General features: G+C 36.5%; 1 protein-coding gene across 1 annotated transcript; it reads right to left on the bottom strand.

Annotated features, from left to right (window-relative positions):
- Positions 1-6,910: 6,910 nt before the first annotated feature.
- Positions 6,911-10,594, bottom strand: LOC105042505 (coniferyl alcohol acyltransferase-like). Its single transcript, XM_029263883.2, has 2 exons — positions 9,238-10,594; positions 6,911-7,101 (listed from the first exon to the last, which is right to left on the bottom strand). Exons 1-2 carry the CDS (start codon positions 10,592-10,594, stop codon positions 6,911-6,913), a joined length of 1,548 nt encoding a protein of 515 aa, XP_029119716.2.
- Positions 10,595-16,235: the final 5,641 nt, after the last annotated feature.

Here is a 16,235-nt window from a genome sequence, read left to right as displayed (position 1 = left end):
GCAATAATCTCACTCTATGACTTGAATGTTTTGTTAAATATGATCTCTTCATTGCTTGAATCATTTTAATTATTGTGAACACAAATTTTGTTTAAATTCAGCAAGCTTTTATAACCCCTCATATCATGTTATTACTTATGGAATTTAAAGTAAAATAAGATTGATTGGATAATGTATTACTTGTGTGCATGCTATACCTTTTGGACTTTTAAATATTTGTTATCATTGTAAACATCTTATGTAAACATCCCTTGGAAATTAATGAAAAGCAAAATTTTTGAAAATCTAGTGCCTACTTAAGTGAATGCTATGTGTATTTTAATATTTGAATTAATTAAATGCTTAGTTTGATACTTAGTCCACTCAATTGATACTAGCACTATTAAATCTTACTTAATTTTAAATGGCTCTACTTGCAAAAGTAAGGAGGAGAAAAATGTAAGGTTTCTTTTCTTGAAATTAAATGAATATACATAATTTGAAAGAAAAAAATAGAGAATTGAGAAATAAATTTTCTAGCATTAACTCTTAAAAATAGCAAAAAAAAATTGATAATTAAAGAAAATAAATTTGACATCAAAAAGTCTTATCATAATATGATATTTTTCATAATATAATATCAATTTGAATATGAGATGCAAAATTCTATAAGGACAAGAATTAATAGTTGTAACAAGAGTAAGCAAAGAATGATTTTTGACATATAGTAAGGGGGAGTAAATTTTAAATGAAAATTAAACTCAATTGATTATAATTTTAAGGAGAAGCTTAATACTTTTGGATTGTTAAAAATTTATTTTGTTGATTTTATTGATTATTTCTTTGAGTTGTTCTTTTTTATGATGTCAAAAAGGGAGAGAGAGATAGTGAGTATATGCTTGAGCTTAAATTTGAATGAAGTATGTTTATATTATTTAGTGATTTCATACTTTATAAATGTATAATTTTTAAAAATTTACTATATATTATTTTGCATATACTCAAAAAATTTTATCATCATAAAAAAGGAGACAATTGTTGAGCCAAAGATTGATTTTGATGATGACAAAGAGTTTTGAGTATAAGTTATGTGGAATTCAAATTTAAAAAATTTTAATGAGAATTAAATCAATTTTATAAGGTATGTCTAGTCTAAAAATTAATTTGAAGAAGAAAAACTGAAAAATAGAATGTAGCACGCTTGGCATGCCAGCTTAGCCGATCCAATTTTCAACAGAGTCGACCTAATGAGCAACTCAGCTAACCCAGTCAGAAAATGAGCCAACTAACCTGAGAAATCAATAAAAAATAGAAAGCAGTATTTCAGTTTGATGCCATTGGGTAGATCTAGTTCAAGTATCGATTTAGTGAGGAACTAAGCCAACTCAGACAAAATTGAGCCGATCCAGTAACCTATAATGGCTAATTTTTTATTTTATAGCTTTTTATCCTTATTATCTTACAACGGCTACTTCAGTCCTTTCAATGGTTAGAACACTTTCTTTAGCCTCTGTTAAGCCTATTTAAAAATGGAGAATCAAAGGAAAAAGAAGAAAAATAGATTAATAAGAGAAAATCATCAACTTGGATGAGGAACATTGAAAATCCAAAAAGAAAGGGATAAGAGAGAGATTTGAACATAGATTTCAGTAGGCTTTCAAGAGCTATCTTTTTCAACATCTCAAGCATTCTCTCAAGCATCAAAGAAAAAAAAATTTAAGCTTCAAATATCAACTTTGCAATATCTTCATCGAGCTTAAAAGAGTTTTCTTTTTATTTTTATTTTGTGCTAAATTTATTTACTTGTATTTTTATTTCTTTACAAGTTATTTTGAAAAAAAAAACTTGAGGTGAAGGTTGGTCCAAGCCTAAAGTTGGATGTTGTATTGGTTATGATTGGTGAGTCAAGATTAAAATTAATCAGATTGATAGTGAGCCTAGAAAACTATCGTTGTAGAGTTGTGGTTGGTGAGTCCGAGAAAACTAACTGAGTTTGTTTGTGAGCCCAAAAAAATAAATATACTGTAGTCAAAGGATTATAGTGAATTTTCAAGAGGAGCTTAGGAAGTGGATGTAGGAGTGGGTTACTCCGAATCACTATAAATTTTATATATTTATGTTGTATTTTTCTTGTTTGCTTTGCTTAGCTCTTAATTTTTATTTGTATTATTTTAATATTTGATTAGCTTAGTTTTTATTTGCTAATTATTGTTCTCACCATACAATCACTTAAGTCAGAAGCATACACTTGTTAGAGTTTTCAATTTGATTAAAATTTTCAAAATACCTAATTCACAACCCCCCCCAATTTTGGGTAGCCATACCTAGGCAATAATAATTATTGTTGACACATATACTGATGAGTGGATAACTCTTGTTTAATATTTCTCAAGCATATTGCAGTAAAATTTGGTGTCTAAGTTATGAAGATCTCACCTGACAGATATTGACCCCATTTCTTAGTTAAGTCAAACCTACCGTTCAATGCTAGTGCAAAGCCGTCATTGAGTCCCTCATCTGACAGATATTGGATCCAAACCTATCTTTATCCTGCAACATCTCATACTAATAGAGTGGTTGCACCCCAGGTGCAAGTAAACTACTATATCTAGTCGAGAATAATCAACACCAGAAAGACGTCCATACATCTACAATGATGGAAGATCGCTAAACTTAATATATATTGAGGGGATTTAATTTAGGTCTCATGTTCTTAATTGTTTAATTTATATCTTATGTAAATCTATAATTATCAAGGATCTAATTGAAAAATCCTCACTTTGTTCACCAAGATCGAAACTTGGTGTAAATGCAATGCATGTGGTGAACTCAATACTAGGCACCCAAAGGAACTTAATCATGAATCAAATTGGCCAGGTAAGTTCAAGATTAGTGAGAGGCTCTCTGTGCATAAGCAATGGTCCTAATTAAGTAACCATCATTCTATCACTTACCATAGACATCAATTGATCAATCAATTCCAAATTGGTTCAGTCCACTGGTTTATGTTACCATAAATTGTACATTGCAAATCAATTTACGATGTGTTCATGATACACCCTTCTTTTAGAGTCGTAGTGATTCAAGGAGATCACCACATGTATCCATGAAAATACCCTAACGATTATCTCATAATCTAGATTTGAATGATCTTATGTCCATGTTCTATTTCTTATGATGTTTTACCTCATCAATCTCTTTTCATCCTAGGACAATCTACCAGCATAATGGGTTTTAATCGTTATGCCAGGATAATCTTATTTTAGGATGATTCAAAATTAACTTATAAAATATAATCTTATGTTCAATCAAATTACATTAATTTAAAGACATCTATACCATCATAGATCACATCAAGATTGATCTCTAGCTATAAATATCATCTCATGCATAAATATATAATAAAGATAAAATTCAAATCTAATAAAATTTAGGTTATATGAACATTAGATAAGAATTTTAGATGCATGAACATAAAAAATTAAATTTTTTAAGTCTGAAAATAATTTTTTTAGATCTAGAAAATAATAATATGAACATCAAATATCCAAATTTTAGATCTAAAAATAGATTTTCAGATCTTGAAATCCATCTGCTGATCATTCAAAATCTTAATTTCAGATCTGAAAATAGATTTTCAGATCTAAAAATAATTACACAATCAAGAATCATTTTTTATTTCAGATCCTAAAAATAATTTTTCAGATCTGAAATCCATCCTTTCAAGAATAAAATTCAAAATTTTAAAACTTGAAAATAGATTTTTAGATCTAAAATTTTGATCTTAATCTTACAATATAATGTCTGCTCTGATACCACTTGAAGGAAATGCCATCTCATGGCGATTCATATGCATGCAGAAATTTAAAAATTTTATGTAGCTAAAAGAAAAATTTTATATCTAAACTATTTAAATATAATTAGATCTAATCTAATTAGCAAGCATAAAGATCATATCTCATACCCAAAAATCATTATATATACAAGATCTAGATCTATTCTATTAAAGATCTAAATTTTACCCTACGTGGGTAGATTTTTACGATAATCTAAAAATGATGAATGTCTTTTGAGATTTCTTGAAGCCGCACATACATCCAATCTCTACAGGTATCCACACAAAATCGATCTTGATCAAGAGAATCCAAAGATCGTTGGGGTACTAGCTCCCTTGTAGATCTTTCTTCCTTCAAACGAAATATGAATTGTTCTCCTTTTCTTCTCAAGGAAAAGGAAGAAGATGATGAACGAGAGAATGGAAGAGGGTCTTCCTCTTGGGCAGCACCAAGAAGGAGGAGGGCCTTCTATGTGGGCGGCGAGGAGAAGGGGAGAGGAGAAGCAAGCGATCAAATCTGAAAATCTTCTTTTTATGCTAGGATCCTCTTCTATTTATAGCCCACACCTCACCCTATTTGTAGTTTGAATCCAATTCAAACTCCATAGGCTAGATAAGGATAGAAACCAAGAGATAAAGAAAGGAGAGAGAGTCCTTGTGCGCATCCAACCCTTGAAGCGCCCTCCTCTCTCTCTCACGTCAATGTATGCATGCAAAAACAGGAGAAGGGGTGTCAACCCCTTTTCTCTCTTGGTCAGCCTTCTTGTTTTGGTGTGTAAGAGGAGAGAGAGTCTTAATCTAACTGGGATCTCATCTCCTAATCCTATTCAACATTGGTTCTAAACCAAATTGAATTAGATTTAGTCAAATCCTCATTTGATTAGGAATAGACCCAATTAGAATCAAATTCAATTCAATTTAATTTGTGTTAAGCCCAATCATTAATTAAATGATCAAATCAAATAATTAATAAATACTTCAGCAATAATTGCTAATTATTCTTCTTCTAACTCATTAATTTTTAGTAAGTCCTCTATTGTAACTTTTACAACTTAATCCAATCATCAATCAAATTGATAATTGAGTTCATCTGTGAATCAAATTTATAATTCAATTATTCGATCAAGTCAAAAAAAAATTTGTGTGTGATCCTGTAGATTTTATTTTATCTGATAGTGAGACATATTATGATCTCTATCATGAATATCATTAAAACTTCTTTCAATGGATTGAAACAATTCCAACTCACCTAATGAGAATTATTGACCATCAATTAATTCTCAAGGGTCTCACAATCCATCAGTGACGCCTCGCATCATATAATGGTAATCCAACAGAATGAAAGAGTCTGAATCTCTAGGTGTAATTAACATGTGATTTAGTTCTTCTATCGTGAGTTTCAATAAGAGGAAGGTTATAAAAAACTTATCAAATTTCATCATCTGTCATATATAAGATTTAATTAGCTGGAGTTCAACTCATGATTTCTCATGAAAACTTTTTTCTATTAATCATATCATCGTGACTACGATCTTAAGAACTCAACTTCATAAATCACATATGACTACTCCTTAACTATTAAAATCGATAGATCTCATCTAAGTGCACATCCTACTCCTACAGTGAATTTACTGTGGCCAATATATATCGCAAGGACCTATATAACTAGGAGACCTAGGGAATGTGCAATCAAACTACAGTAATCTTATTATGAATAACCGAGGCATCACAGATCAAAGAACTACTCATACAATTACGGTATCAAGAAAGTCACTAACGAGTGAGTAGACTTCCAAATGACTCCTCATTTCTATCACACTTAGTACCGTTGTTTTCTAACAACCACGTGCACTCTCACTCAATATCTCCACATTATAGATTTAAGACTTATCTATCCTAAAGAAAGTGATCCATGCATCAATCTCATTGGATCAATCACCGCCCCTATAATGATATATCGATCAAGAGTATTTTAGAAAATAACCATCAATGACATACATCTCAATTTCTCAATTTTTGAGAACATGTGTCATCATCTTATTAATTTTTTAGATGATTCAAGGGCACATAACTTATGAATGGAATAGAAAATATTTAATTTTATTAATAAATGAGTCAAGTACAAATTTATATCCTAAAAAAATATAATGTGTCAGTTAGATTGGTTTCTAGGACATATATCTAACAATTTTAAGTGTAGAAAGTCATGCACTTATTGCTAGTAATCAGAAAAAAGAGTCTTTGTTGTGGCATTTATGGTATGGGCATTTAAATGTCAAGGGGTTAAAGTTATTGAGTCAAAAAGAAATGGTTTATGGGCTACCTAGAATTGAATCAATAGAATTATGTGAAGGATGTATTTGTGGGAAACAAAGTAGAAGGTCATTTCCTGTAGGAAACTCTTGGAGGGCATCAACTTGTTTTGAACTGGTGCATGCTAACTTATGTGGGCCTATGAACACAAAATTATTTGTGAGGAGTCAGTATTTTTTGTTGTTTACTGATGATTGCAGCCACATGAGATAGGTGTACTTTTTGGAATGCAAGTCAGAAACCTTTGAAAGCTTTCAAAAATTCAAGGTGCTCGTTGAGAAGCAAAGTGGTTGATGTATAAAGACTCTTTGCACAAACAGGGTGGTGTATCTAATGAGTTCAATTTTTTCTATGAAGACAATGGCATACATAGGAAATTGACGTCACCACACACTGGAGCAAAACAGTAGAACTGAATGAAAGAATTGCACTGTTGTTGAAACGGCTAGAAGTTTGCTGCAAGTAGAGGGGTTGCCAAATGATTTTAGGCAAAAGTTGTGGCTACAGCAGTTTATCTATTGGATATTTTACCCACAAAGGCTATTTACAATTAGACTCCATATGAAGAAGCTTGGACAGGTACGAAGTCTCAGGGAAGCCACTTGAAAGTTTTCGATTGTATTGCCTATGCTTTGGTTAACTCACGCAATCATCATAAATTAGATAGTAAATTTGAAAAATGCATTTTCATTGGTTACTCGCTACAATCCAAAGCTTATAGGCTGTATAACAGTACTAGTGGCAAGGTGATCATTAGTAGGAATGTGGTGTTTGATGAATATGCTAACTGGAATTGGGGAAAATTGAAGGAGCATCAATAGCTAGAATTTCATTAGAAGGTGCAGGTTCTTCAGGTACAACAGTAGATGCAACTCCCACAAGCTCTACTCCATCAACTCCAAATATCAGCACCTCTTCTTCTTCACCTTTAAGTGGGAGCAACTCACCATCTTCTGGAGAATCCTTAGATGAAACTACATCAATGAGAGTCAGACATTTGAGTGAGATTTATGACTCCACATATGCTCTAATTGTAGTTGACCCAACTAGCATTGAAGAAGCGGCAGGAAAAGAGTGGTGCAATGCAATGAATAAAGAGTTTATGGCTATTCAAAAAAATGAAACATGGGAGCTAGTAGACTTACCTGAAGGTAAACAAGCTATTGGACTCAAATGGATAATCAAGACCAAGTATCATGTAGATGAAAGCATTAAAAGATACAAGGCCAGGCTTGTGGTAAAGGGATATTCACAGCAGCAAGGCATAGACTTCGAAGATACTTTTTTTCTGGTTGCTTGATTTGAAACTGTGAGAACCTTCTTTGCCTTAGCTGCTCTCTTTCATTGGTCTATTTATCAATTTGATGTCAAGTCGGCCTTTTTAAATGGTGAATTAGAAGAAGTTTATGTCACTCAACCGGAAGGTTTCATAGTCAATGACAAGGAAAGAAGGTGTACAAATTGAAGAAAGCCATTTATAGGCTGAAGCAAGCTTCTCGGGCATGGTTAGTAAAATTGACTCCTACTTTCTTCAAAATAGGTCTGCAAGAAGTAAGAATAAACCCACTCTTTATTTGAAGAAGAAAGGTATGAATGAACTTCTTGTTGTATGCCTTTATGTTGAATTGTTGATGACACGATATGTATGGGGTCAACTCACTCTCTTGTAGTTGAGTTTAAAGAATGTATGATGAGAAGATTTGAAATGTCAGACTTAGGTTTATTGTATTATTTTCTTGGGTTGGAAGTGCATCAAAGTAGAGATGGGATCTTTATCTCTCAAAGGAAATATACAATGGACCTTCTCAAAGGTTCAATATGGTTAATTATAAATTAAATTACAGCCACACCTATGAATGTGAATGAAAAGTTGTAGGTTGAAGATGGCACTGAATAAGAAAATGCAAGCTATTTCAGAAGTCTAGTTGGGGACTGATTTATCTAACTCACACTAGACCCGACATTGCATTTTTTGTTGGTATGATCTCTAGATTCATGCACAATCCTACAAAGCATCATCTTGAAGCAACAAAGAGGATATTGCATTACATTGCTGGAACGGTGGATTATGGGATTTGACATTCTCAGAAATCGGAATATAAGTTGTTCGGTTTCTCTGATAGTGTGACCAGAGAGATTCTTCAGATGACAGAAAAAGTACTTTAGGAAGCATGTTTTATCTTAGATCAGGAGCTATCTCTCGGAATTCAAAGAAGCAAGCAACTACAGCTTTGTCATTATCAGAAGCAGAATTTGTTGCTCTCACATCATCAGCTTGTCAAGCAATATGGTTGAGGAGGTTACTTGCACATTTTGATCAACGGTAGAGGAATGTAACTGAAATTTATTGTGACAATAAGGCTGTAATAATAATGCCAAAAAGCCAGCATACCGTGGAAGAACAAAGCACATAGATATATATCGTCACTTCATCCGGGACTTAGTTACAGGTGGTGAGATCATTCTGAAATTCTGCAGTACAAATAATTAGGTAGCAGACATCTTAACCAAGTCACTCGCAAATGAGAAGCATGTCTGCTTCAGAGCACAGCTTGGTGTTTGCAATTTTGAATCAAGGGAGAGTGTTTAGCAGTGATTCAAAATTTACAGCTCAGTTAGAACTAAGTTTATCATTAATTTGATCTAGTCTTTACCAGTTTTTATGTGTTCAGCTTGATTGTGCCCATGATATCTGATTCTGTTAGTTTGTTTCTGCAGTAGCAGATATTTCTCAATTAGTGTTACTGTCAGTTCAGATTTTTTTAACATTTAAGTTATCTTGTAAGCCTATAAATAGGCATCTTCAATTGAGATGTGTGCGTGTGGAAAATAACAGCAGTTCATTATTCAGCAGAATTCCTCTGTTTTTAATTCTGTTTCTACTGTTCTGTTATCTGTTCACCGAGTTTCATCAGTTTTTTTCCCTACACCTGGGTAACGTTCTGAAGCCGGATAACTTCCCATTCAACCTATCCTACAACCGGATCTGATAAAGAATCCAAAAGAAACTTTACATAATATCAACAGATCATGGAAAATCATACCCCGTACGTAAAAGGACACCGGTGCAACCTCTCTTACACAATACTAACGAGATACCAGTTAGAGACCAATATAATCCACAGTAATAGGCAGAAAGACTTGCTCGGGATCCGATTCAAGCTCCAACGCCAACCTCGGCCATATGAAGGCAAAGACGAACCACGAACCATCCTCTCTTCCACTGGAAACCAGGTTCACATAGCCAGCTCCGATCGCATCCAGCGCCGTGTTGAACGTACCGAGCCGCGGAGACCCAAATCCAAAGTCGGTAGCCATCACTGGCATATTGTGACATGACGACACCACCATCGCCGGCCCCTGGAGACCCAGCAGAATCCTCGCCAGCACCATCTCCGGCCGACGGCACTCGATCCAGTCCAAAAGCTCCAAGAAATGAGCCTTGTTCTTCACCTCTGCAATCACCTGTGCCACCATCCCCGCCACGTACGAGAGCGATCCTTCCTTCAACTCCCTCGTGCTCGCCTCCCCTACGGCCATCGACACCACATTGCCGACGTAGTCCGACAAGTCTTCACCTGGTTCTGAGACCATCCAGGGGCGCCCATCGACGAGCCAACCCATCCTGCACTCGGTATCGGTCTCTCCAAGGGACCTGGCCAAGACTTTCCAGAGGTAAGCTGAGATAGCCTCGGTCCGGGTCCTCTCGACTCCAACACCTTCTTTCACAGTTGCTTGAAGGCGATCGATGCATGATCCATGGATGTAGTACATACGCTTGAGAGAGATGTCGTTCCGCGGCATCGCCAAGACGTCATGCAACGTGCATGCAGTGAACGTCCTGTCAAGCAACGGGCCATAGCTGGGAGGGGAGCGCGGACGGAAAATTGACCGGTCGTGGTTCGGCATCGCCGGAATTCGCCCAGTTCGTGCCAGCTCGGACCACAAGAACAAGAATTTGACGAAGCCGTTACCGTCGGCCAATAGGTGGTCGAAGCTCCAAGCTATGGAGAAGCCTCCGCATGCATAGCTAGTCACCTGGACGCTCAGAGGAATCTCGGTGGTAGACGGGAGCATGACTCTTTTAACAGAGTCGTTCAGATCATAGAAGTTGAGGCTGGTTATTGATACATCGGCAGAAGCTTCGATTAGCTCGATGCCTTCGTTGTTGCATAGAATCTCCAGTTCACCGCTCTCAGGATTTGGGACTATCCGTCCCGCAAATGGGAAGAAGTAATCCAGGGTTTCTGCAAGGGAGGTTTTGATGGTATTGATGACGGAGTCGAAGTCGCCAGTGGATGGCTTGGAGTAGGCATAGAAGATGGTGACCGGATAGCGGCCGGAGAGGTGGTCGAAGTTGGAGACCGGGAGCACGGATGGTGGTGTGTTGGAGTTTGCTGCCTTGATGATGCTTTTGCTGATCAACCTTATACTGAGTTTAGAGTTGGGATGCTCGCCTGCAGCCATGCCTGGAAACAGAGGCTAAAGCGGCTGAAGGTGAGGAAGAATGGCTACTTCAGCACCAGGCATTCTAATGATTATGATGACAGCTGTGGGTGGTAACAATTTTATTCTCTTGATGGCGGGAAGTGCAGGTTGCATTATGGTTAGGGTGAGAGCATATAAGGGATCAAGTTGTCTATAAAGTTTTGTTTCTGTAGCTGCATGCGCAACGGTTGACTCTGTGATAGAACAATATAATATGCCAAAGTTGGCGTTGAAACCAGATGAGATACACATCAGATATCAATATATCTATATTTATATATTTTTTATCTGATAAATAAAAAAATAAATATAAATATTATTCAGATATAAAAATTTATATCCATATTTATTTTAAATAGATATAGATATAATTAAGTGCTAGAAGTTTAGAAAAAATTATGGATATAAATTGAATAATTAAACTTTATGACTATATAATCAAAGGTATTACTTTATAGATAATAAATTAAATTAATAGCATATTTATATGGTTGTATATTTTTTTGTAAAATTAATAGGTACTATATATAATTTTATAAGGTTACAGATAGGTTTGAATATTCGGATATGGATCGAATAACTATCTATCCATATTCATATTCATTTTCCTTTGATATATATGGATATGGATATAGATATTAATCGGATCCTCAAAGTTTTATCCATATTTGAATTGATTCGGATACGAAAATAAATCTAAAAGAATATTATCAATACCACTTTCACCCCTAACTAGGGTGGTTGTGTTGTATCAAAATCTAGTTTCCTTTAGCCATATGTGTCTCTAATATTGTCATGAACTATGCTTTAGATGATTGGAAATCTTGCACTTGTAGGGTCAGTATTGACATGGGCAACCCTTCTTTTTAGCTTTAGAAAATTGTAGGACGACATAAGGAAGGCAATGCCATGGTAAAACTCGGAAAAATCACACATAGAAAGTCATCCAGCTTTCTTCTGCCATCACTTTGCTTCATCATGTGGCACAGTTCACAACTTAAATACAAAGGAGCAGTGGGAATACAACACGCCAGCTGACTCGTTTTCCGAGTTACATTTTTCAGTTACTAAAGTATTTTTGTATGTAAGCCTTAGAGTATTCTTGTTAGAGGATAGTTATTGATGTTACACACATGCAATGGATGTGAATGTGAAGTGGAAATATATTCTGAGCACGTCAGAGTACTAGTTTTTTTTATAACTAATACATAGTTAAATCCAAAGAGGATAGAGTCCTCATCCCAGAAATTCTTTTATAATAATAAAATAGATTTGCAAGATAGATGGCTAGCATATATGACGTCTGATATGTATACTATGAGGACTCAACTTGATCAGATCATGGCTTTATAGTAGAGGTTTGCCCCTTCTCAAATAAATATATAATGACTTCTAGTTCTACATTATACTTAATTATGCTGTATATTTTTATATAGGGATAATGTTGATTAAGTATATTTTTCATTACATATACGTTTCGGATGCTTCCAGCAATCGAATTGAGATGATGAGGACGACGATGCCACCAACCTTTGGTAGCCCCTATCTTGTCCTGTTTTCTTTTGAGTTTTACATATGATGTATATATTTATTATATTTCTAGAGTTATAATGGATATTTAATTATATTTGACATTGTGTATGTACAATTGGCTATTTTTATATATGATACCAATTTTTGTTATGCGGGTTTATTGTGTTTGTTATACAGGTTTATATGTTTTGTATATTTGGGTTACATATTTGTTATACAGGTTTAAGATTATGATATGTATACGGGTTTTATTCAACTTCTGGTAAGTAATAACTTTGTTTAAAAAAATGCATCTGACATGGGAATGCTCTAAAGCGTCGCACATTTTAAAAATGGGCAAAGCTTTAATAAAAGTACGTCTAACCCTACGACTTTGGGAAATAGAGAAAGTGTCAGAGATTTGTTCTAACTTAACCATACATTTAAACAACATCGCGAAGTGAAGTCTTTGCGGCCCTTCTGATGCTTATAAGTGCCATCTATTTTTAAAATTTGCAATATGCTAAAACAGCGACGCAGTCAGCAAATTTCGAAAATCTTATTTTCGAGGCTTCCGTAGTCGACGCTTCTTACAAGTTTCAGATGCATGGGCCCCAATTTTTAGGCACGCCTATAAACATCGGCAATGGCTTTAAAATGTGCTAGGATTGGCCTACTTTTTTGTTTTTTTGGGGTAAAGTTAGGATATTGGCCTACTTTCCTGGTTGTCATTGGCAAAGTCATTGATCGTGTATTCCTATTACACATCACTTTTAGTATCTGTTGTGTCAAGACTCCAGGGGTGGTTGATGTGGCCAAAGACGGAGGAGGACCTGAGCACCAGGACACCAAGATGAACCTACATAAGAAGCCCGATCACACCAGAGATGAGGCTTTCGGCTGGTGACCCTCTGATGATTAAATCAGCCAAAGCTTGAGCATATCTAGAAAGAGAGTATGAGAGCTACTAATGATTAGGGTTGGCTTACCAGAGCTTACCTCGATGGTCCTTTTGTTAACTTCTTATATAGCAAGATGCCAGAATTTGTTATTTCTAGGTCTATAGTTTGTCAAACCTGGACTCATTGATGGTTAATCGTGCATATTTGTTATATCCACGTGGCTACGTTTTGAAAGTTTATTGGGAGATTCTAACTGACTGTCCTCATGGATCGATGAGCCGACAGATCGGGGTCGGCTTGTGACTGAGGTGGTGCCCCGATTAGGTCCGCATCATCTCAGGTCATGAGGAGTTGCCACTGATGGTTGGCAAAGTCTCGGCTCGGAGGTTGGTGAGTCTCCATCGACCTGCAAGCCGATGAAAGTTTATATTGGTATCAGCCTAGATCGTAGGTTTTCATCGCTGGTGAGATACTAACATGGAGATCGGCAAGATCCTAATCTGGTGGTTGGTGTTAATTGCGAGCTTCATCCCCGCTGATGAGGAGATATCAACCCGAAGATCGATAGAATATCCCAACCCAGAAGTTGGCTAGGGGTTGACCCAGAGGTCGGTGAGCATCCGAGTAGATGTGGTCACTTCGTCTTAGCTTTCTTTAGCAGATTTGATGGTGCTCATCACTGTCCCATCATTCTCTTTGGCCCAAAATTTTCGAGGATGAATCCTGAAACCCACGACTAAGGTGGAATGACCTATAATACTTATCCCCCACTTTCATATTTGAAGTAGTTGCTTCGAGTGCAGTAGTCCTCGGGATAGGGAGTCCTTGGAGCTTGGTTGAATGGATGAAATTCAGCCATTCATTCTCCAGATGGACTGTCGTGCTGCCTCATGAAATTCAAACTTGATTTGATGAGTTGTCTAGCGAACCATGCCTCAATTATTTATGCAGATTTGGTGCTTCGAAAATCCTGGGGTCTTTATGAGGTATGGCCAGCTTGAGGTAATTTATTATTTCTTCTTTTCTAGTGCCTAGGCATCTCTCTGTAAAAATATATTAGGCTAATGTAAAGCAAATTTTGTTTACCTAACTTGAGTGTTTACGCATCTGATGTTTAATTCACTAGAGTCCATTCTCATGGTTTTTGTTGAGCTATCGACTGACTCTCAACCTTGTGGCTTGTCGTCAGGTCACTTTTGAGATAATCAATTATAGGGATCCTAGGCTAGGATATCTTTTTGTTGTCAACGTGGATCCCTGAAGTTTACCCCAGCTTGATCAAATGGGACCTGTCATGTCCTTGGGTTAGTTCTAAGGATCCTACTTTGTCAATTTGTTCTCGACTGACATCCGAAGTTTTTAGCCTAAGCCAAGACATGTCTGTTTGTTTTTTCAAGATTCCATCAGGTCATCGAGCTCACAAAGATCCCCACATGGTCTTCTCATACAAACTTATTGATGTAGATTTTTCGATATCCCTTTTGACATCAGGCAAGGACAGTCAAGCTGAAGACTTCGGTCTTATCTTCGGATTAATTTCAAAGATTTTATTCATAGAGGTCCTAACTTATATCAAGATATCTCCTGATTGTTATCAAATTACTTCTGACTACTCTTTGAAGGTCTCAGTCCTAATAGAGATATCTCCAAAATTCATTTGTAGAGGTTCTAATAACTTGGGTCAAGATATCTCCTAATCATTATCGGATTACTCCTGACTACTCTTTGAAGATCTCAGTCCTAACCAAAATAATCTTCAAGATTCATTTGTAGAGGTCCTAACTTGGATTAGGATATCTCCTAATCATCATTGATTACTCCTGACTACTCTTCAAAGATCTCAATTCTAATCGAGATATTTCTAAGTTTTATTAGTGGAGGTCCCAACTTGGATCAGGATATCTCTTAATCATCATCCGATTCACTCCCGATACTCTTCAAAGGTCTCAATCCTAACTAAAATATCTCTTGAGATTCATTTGTGGAGATCCTATCTTGGATGAGGATATCTCCTTATCATCGTCAGATTACTCGCGACTACTCTTCAAAGGTCTCAATCCTAATCGAGATTTCTCTAACATTCGTTTGTGGAGGGTCCTAATTTGGGTCAAGATATTCTTAATCATTGTTGGATTACTTCTAACTACTCTTCGAAGGTCTCAGTCCAAATTGAGATATCTCGAGGTTCATTTATGGAGGTCCTAACTTAAGTCAGGATATCTCCTTATCGTAGATGCTTTGCTGATTGATATTTCAGAGGTCTTAGCCTAAGCCGAGATACCTCCGAGGGATCGGTCCATTGATCCAGTCATTGGATTTTAGTTTGGCGTCTGGATATCCCATAGTCTTCATTGCCATCAGGGATTCATCTAGCTGATGTCCAAGGTCTAGATGAGTCTGAGGAAGCTTGAAGGATCGTACACCAAAGGATCACGTCCCTTAGGATTTTGTGAGGTATTAATGTTATTATCTCCCAATAATGATGCATTGTCAGGATGGATGGTTAGGAGTTTGACCTAAAGGGCGTGCCCTCGAGGCTACTCCCATGGTGACACCCCATCGCACAGTCAGTGGGTAGTTGAAGGTACCCAAGCCTGGCGCTTCTATAAATGGAGCCCCTCGATCATTTGGGATTGGTGTTGACCCAATATTTTTGATAATACGGTGGCACTGTCTTGCCTGTCATCCAAAAATGATTGGTATCTTCCTCTGAGTGGGGGAATCTCCACTATCGCTCGATCAGCCATCGAGTGCCTCGGAAGAGCACATTGGCAAGAGGTTCTATTTGGCATGGGAGGTATTAAAAAAGTCTACTGCTCCGATGAGAGAGTCGGACTGACGATCATTGGAGGTTGCTTCAGCATTGTTCTCCATAAAAAGGTCTTAGACCTTTCTATGGGGCCGCTCCTCTTTTTATGATTTGGTGGCCTCCCATCTATCCTCAGTGCAATATCCTAGAGGTGGATGAGTTTTTGAGAGGGCCCTTTCTACACCATCATCGATATCCTTTTCCGTGGCCATTGGTCATTATCAGGGTTATCGCACATCTTGTCGAGGGTTAGTTGGTCCGAGGGTATCATAGAAGCTCCGATCTTGTAGCTTTTTCTTGTCATAGCCTCTGTATGGATGAGGTTACTTTGTAATGGGCCTTCCCTGAATAAGATATTTCTATGTTTTCCTTTTCCATGTTGTATAATTTTTGGATC

The sequence above is a fragment of the Elaeis guineensis genome, chromosome 4, assembly GCF_000442705.2.
Source record: "Elaeis guineensis isolate ETL-2024a chromosome 4, EG11, whole genome shotgun sequence".
NCBI lineage: Eukaryota > Viridiplantae > Streptophyta > Magnoliopsida > Arecales > Arecaceae > Elaeis > Elaeis guineensis.
This window is presented reverse-complemented; position numbering and strand designations above follow the sequence as displayed.

Bases quoted from the DNA above. Each gene is read 5' to 3' on its own strand.
- LOC105042505 (XM_029263883.2), bottom strand. From the start codon at position 10,594: ATGGCTGCAGGCGAGCATCCCAACTCTAAACTCAGTATAAGGTTGATC. The intron at 7,102-9,237 runs GTCTCTAACTGG...TCATTGATGTAG, and splicing joins TATTACTGTGGATTATATTG to TTTCATCTAAGGATTCTCCA.